The sequence below is a fragment of the Vombatus ursinus genome, unplaced genomic scaffold (genome assembly GCF_900497805.2).
Source record: "Vombatus ursinus unplaced genomic scaffold, bare-nosed wombat genome assembly UNPS02010219.1, whole genome shotgun sequence".
NCBI lineage: Eukaryota > Metazoa > Chordata > Mammalia > Diprotodontia > Vombatidae > Vombatus > Vombatus ursinus.
Genome location: NW_020949997.1, coordinates 1,406,108 through 1,412,107, shown reverse-complemented (window position 1 = coordinate 1,412,107; position 6,000 = coordinate 1,406,108). Strand labels below are relative to the sequence as shown.

Sequence of the window (6,000 nt, the reverse complement as noted above, 5' to 3'; positions counted from 1 at the left end):
AGTCGCCCGCGGATGCTGGGCGTCAGCTGCTTCCGCCCGGAGTGGACAGCCTCCTGGAGATGTGCGGGGCCTGAGATCCCGTGTCCTTACCTGCTCTGCGGAAGAGGACCCCCTCCCCCTTGGGTTCCCTCAGACGGGGTTGCCGGGGGAAGCAAGCTCGTGGCCGTTTGAGACTCCGGCTTGGGGCTGGTGTGGGAGGCAGAGCCTTCCGGACCAGGCCCGCGGGGCCGGCCGGCGGGAGCTTGTGGGAGGAGGGAGGAGAGGAAGGAGCAGGCCCTTCCGCTAACCCCGGCCCCGCCGCGCCTTCCTCGGGCTTCGGGCCGCCATGGAGTTTGCAGAGCTGATCAAGACTCCGCGAGTGGACAATGTGGTGCTGCACCGGCCCTTCTACCCGGCTGTGGAAGGCACGCTGTGCCTGACCGGCCATCACCTGATTCTGTCCTCCCGGCAGGACAACACCGAGGAGCTGTGGCTGCTCCATTCCAACATCGACTCCATCGAAAAGCGGTGAGTTCAGCTCGAAATTGCCCTAGTGTGAGCTCGGACAGAGGACCTCTTCGGGCCTCAGTTTCCTCATCTGTTAAAAGGGAGTTGGAGTAGGTTGATCTCAAAGGCCATTTCTAGCTCTACCCCCAATTTATTCTGCCTGTATCTTATTTGTACACATTTATTTGCATATTTCCCTCCACTGTTGTAAAGCTTTTGCGTTTAACCTAACTTAGTAGACGTATCAATATCAATATTGTATCTCCAGCGTCTACCCTGGAGGCTGGAGTAAATGCTTAAGAAATTGAGGGAGTAGTTCTTCTCTTGTCTCCAAAGCAGCTTCTGAATTCCTGAAGAAGATGCCTTTTCTGGACTTTCCTTAGGATCAGAATTGTGTGAAACATGGAAAGTAGAAAAAACAGCCTAAGAGGGGAACCTAGTTCTAGGCCATCTGCATATCACAGACTTGCTGCACATCGGTTATTCTTAACCATTCTATTTTAACTTCATTCTGAGGCATAGCATCAAATGGATTCTTTATTAACCTTCATCGGTTTTGATTATACACCAATTTCTTTATCTGTTGTAAAACTGAGATAGTAATGCTTACTTGCATATTGCCTCAGAGGTAATGTAAAATCTATACAATGCTTTTGACAACTTTTGAGTAAGACTGTGGAACTTTCCTTTCTAAGACCTGTCTGAACCATCAGTCTCAGTCTCTTGTTAGATTATCTTGCTCATCTGTCACTTGACTAGCCTGTTATACCCCCAAGTGATGTTTATATTTTTAGCTTATAGCTTTAAATTTCCTCCTGGATAGCTAGTTAATATTAGCTATGCAAGTCATTTCCTTTTTTTGTCTTGGGTCCACTTTTCTTCTATCTTGGTCAACTTATCAACTCCAGTAGGTTCAAGTATCTTTTCTAGCCTGACCACTCTCAGATCTACATCGAGCTGTAGCCTCTTTATTGGACTTCAGCCCCACATCAGCAACTCCCTATTGGACATTTGGGTTGGATAACCTATAGACATCTCAAACTCATCCAAAATATTATCATTATCTTTCCTCCTCCCCCTTCCTCCACTTCTCTAATGAACTTTCATATTTCTGTCAACACCACCACATCTTCGAGTCAGCCCAGTTCAAAATCTGAGTCATTCTTGACCCCTCATTTTGCCTCACTCCATGTATCCAGTTAGGTGCCATCTCTTATTTCTGCCTCCACAACCTCTCACATCTGTTCCCTTCTCTCCATTACTAGTTCAGGCCCTATATCCTTTGGATTCTTGGTAGCCTTCTAATTGGTTTCTCCATTTTTCAGTCTTTCCCCTCTTCACTCCAACCTCTACACCAGTGGTGTCAAACTCAACAGAAATTGATTGACTTAGAAAACCATAAATGAACATTGTCTATTGTATTTTTATTTAGTTAAACATTTCCCAATTACTACCTTTTAATGTGGTTCACTCATTTGACACCTCTGCTCTACACAGCCGCTGAAATAATATTCCTAAAGCACTTTGTCACATCCCTTTCATAAATTCCAGTGGCTCTTTTTTATCTGTAGGATCAATAATAAACTCCTTTGGCCTTTAAAACCCTTTGTAACCTGGCTGCCTTTCTAGACCTGTTGTACCTAACTATTCTGCACACACTATCTACGGTTATTCCAAATTGGCTTTCTTGTTCTTCACACAGGGCATTCCATCTCCTATCTTCTAGCCTTTGCTCAGGTTGTTTGTATCACTGTATTATTAGGTGAGATAATACAATTTTTATAATCGACTACTTCTGCTTTCACTGATAGAAAAAGGTCTTCCTTAACAGGTTCTGTCCTAGGCAGAATTGTGAAACAGAGACCATTTAGTTCCTAGTCACCTCTCACTTCTGCAATCTTAAGACTATCTTTAAAATTAAAATTCCTGTTACCTCTCAGAAATTAGACTTGTAGAATGTTGGAGGTGAAAGGGATTTTAGACATCATCTAGTCCAGCCCCTTCATTTTGTAGATGAGGAAACTGAGGCTCAGAAAAAGGAAGTGATTTGCACAAGTAATTTTAGTATTAGTTAGTCCTAGCTGTCCAGGAGGAAATTTAAAGTTATAGACTGAACATTTATGTTTCACAACATCTTGATGTGTTTTGCATACAGGGAACACTTAGATTTTAACAAGGATGTTTAGAAAAGCAGTGCCTTAGGTGAATATCTAATGGTGAAATTTCTGGTGGGAGAGATTATTGGTGAATTTAGGAAGGCCACTTTTCCTCCAAATCATACAATGTAGTAAAATGGCTACTCAGGAGACCTTGTTTCCCAGTATAAATAGTTGTAACTCTTGTCCCTGGCCTTTTTTGCTTCTTTACTTCAAATATTTATCGTTTGCCCCAAAATTGAGTGCCTGTGTATCTGTGTGTTAGTGCTAGGCACTGTAGAGTTTCCAAAGAAGAGGTATAAAGACTTTCTACTTTCTCTGCACCCACACAAGCTCTTCAGCTTATACTCCAGTAGAGGAGACAAGATACACAACTAATAAAGCCTTATTTCAGTCCTCCCTTTCTCATTATCATCATAACTATTCTTGTTACATTGCCTCTTTCAATGCCTTTGGTTTTTCTTCCGCCAGCCTTCCATTCAAGGAGAAATAAAAAGGATCATAAACTCCAAACTAATGGAGATATTTTTCCCCATGTTGCTTGTTATTTTTTACATTTAATAAGAGGTCTAACTTCGTGTTTATGTCAGTTTCTTTTGTCATGGTTGTATTTGAAATTCCATTAATTTGGTGCCTAAGTGACATTGTCATTTTCTTTCTTTCTTTCTTTCTTTTTTTTTTTTTTTTTTGGTCTGAATCTCTGATTTTATCTGTGTGGAAACACCTTCCACTGATGAAGATCTTCCAAAAGTACACTTTGAATTCTTCAAAGCCCTGGGAAAGAGTATTGAGATCCTTGTGTGGAAGGTTCTAAAAATAGTCAAGGATCTACATCTCTTTTAAAACCATTTCTTCTGAACTGACTTGATGACAGTACCCACAAGTTTTCTTAGTTGCTAATAGTCAAGAATTATAAGAATAATAATAATAATAATTAATAGCTAATGCTTACATAGCACTTACTATGTGCTAGGTCCCATGCAAAGAGCTTTACAAATGTTATTCATTTGAGAATCAGAACAACTCTGGGAAGTAGATGTTATTATTATCCCTATTTTACAGTTGAGGAGACTGAGGCAGATGGCAGTTAAGTGACTTGCCAGGGTCACACAGCTAGTAAATATGAGGACAGATTTAAAGTCAGGTCTTCTTGATTTCAGGCTCAGCACTCTGTATACCATGATACCACCAGCTGCCTAACTGATAGTAATGCATTTGCAGTGGGAATTTTGTAGGGGTAAAACCTGATCTTTATGGTGGTATACATAAAAACATTTTACCTAGAAGCGGTTGCTTTCTCTTCTGGAGTCCTCTGTACTGATGGAAACTGAATAATGGCATAGACTGTAGGAGCTTGATGGCCTGGGGACTGGGAATTCTCTCCTGTTCCTTGAGAGCAGTGTAGTAAAAATTGTATAGTAATAGTTTCAGGTTAACAAACATCCTTATTATATGGCAATTTTTTTTTAAACTATTAGAAGTTTGGAGTTTTCAAATTCTCTTCCTCAACTTTATATGCCTCTATAGAAATCTATTGGTTAACCTGTAAAGATATTATGTATTAATTTGGCTTAATTAATATTATACAATACCAGAAATGGAATTTTTTAAATTAGGCTATTATTTATAGTCTGAGGCATTTTGGATTTCAAGAAGGCTGACCAGTTTTAAATTTGCTTTTTACATAAGAGAATAAACTTAGTAGCTGGGAGAATATGGGACTTACATGGAGGGGCTAAAGAATAAGGAAGCTGGTTAATTGTTGGAGGGAAGGGGACAAATAGGAGAGAGTGAGCATTTATATGGCATCTACTCTGTGCTGGGCACTGTGCTGAGCACTTTTTTTTTTTTTAAAATAAATGTTATCTCATTTGATCCTCAATATAGGAAGCTTCTTTCTTTATCTTTACAAATTACATTTTGTAGGGGAAATGAGAGGATTAGTTAAGAAGTAACCAAAGAAAGAAATAAGATAATTTTTGAATTTCTTATTCTTTGAGTTTTCCTGGTCTTAAAAGAACATCAAATACCTAACACTGAACCATTACAACAGCAAAGGCTAGTTTCTTATCTACTAACAGTTTATTCTCTCTATTAGATTTTAAGCCACTTAGAAGGAGTCTTATTTATCCTTGTATCTCTCCTAGTGCTTAGTAGACATTTAATAAATGCATGAACAAATGCATGAAAATATCCAAGTGCTTTTATGTCCAAAGCCTCTATCATTAATGTTAACTCTGTTCCTCGATGGATAACCCACAAGAATAGTACATTGTAGATCTAATTAAAGTATATTATTTATATAAAGTAATCCAACAATTTTTTCCTTGGCCCTGTCTGTATAGTCATTTTAATACTGAAACTACCTGATTAATCACTGGGGTTGTTTCTTCTTTCTCCCATATATTCAGTGTTACTAAATACTGTTAATTATTGTTTTGAAATATCTTTTATATCTGCCCATTCTCTATCCTCATTGCTATCACCCTAGTTCATGACCTGATGACTTTATACTTAGACTACTCTAACAGCTCCTTAACTGGTCTTCTTTCCTTTAGTGTCTTCTACCTCCAATCTGATGTATATTATTATTTGATTAATTTTACTAACTCCTGAACCCAAATATCCACATTTTTCATGAACTTTCTGGTCCCTTTCCTTCTATCATTACCATACCCATTCCTAACTATAAACCTTTGCTTATATTAATTAGTGTCCTAGATTAAAATATTATTTTCTTCTTCCCAGTCATAGCCATCCTTCAGGGCTTAGCTCAAATTCTGTCACTTTCATGACAAAGATAGCATCAAAAATTGTTCATGGGAAAGAGTTGGGATTGAATATTGGCAAAGGAAAAGTCCTGAGATGTCAGCAAGAAAATCTCTTAATACAATAAAACTTAATTAATTTAGACTTCACTAATTTAGATTTTTATAACTAACATGGGGCCTTTCTGAAGTTTTTTCTTGTTTTATTAAACAGTTTTTTCCAGAGTACAAAGAGGTATAAATAAGTTTGTGGAGGAATTATACTGAATTTTGGAAGTATCTTTCAGGAGTAAACGGTTATGATAAGTCGTTCTTACCTATTTTTAAAATCAAGTCTCCTATGTGAATTAGCCTAATTTGAATTACTTTGTGTATATTTTAAAGTAACATCATATTCATTTGAAAATACTTTTTAGTTCACACATTTTATGGATGCCCTTCTCCCAATTAGTCTGTTTAGATTTTATTGTATGGCACATCTTTTCAGAAAGAATACTTTATTAGAAGTTATTAGAAGTGTTGAATAGTTAGATGAGTACTTTCTCACAGATTGGCGTTTTCTTCTTAAAACGATGTTTCTATTTGTCCTT

At 38.1% G+C, this 6,000-nt stretch overlaps 1 protein-coding gene across 1 annotated transcript in view; it reads left to right on the top strand.

The window, feature by feature from the left end:
* Positions 1-256: 256 nt before the first annotated feature.
* MTMR9 (myotubularin related protein 9) overlaps positions 257-6,000 on the top strand; it is a 45,785-nt gene continuing 40,041 nt past the window's right edge. The window contains exon 1 of the mRNA XM_027853870.1: positions 257-507. Within this exon, the coding sequence (XP_027709671.1) occupies positions 326-507 (182 nt within the window). The 5' untranslated portion in view covers positions 257-325. The remainder of the gene's footprint in view (positions 508-6,000) is intronic.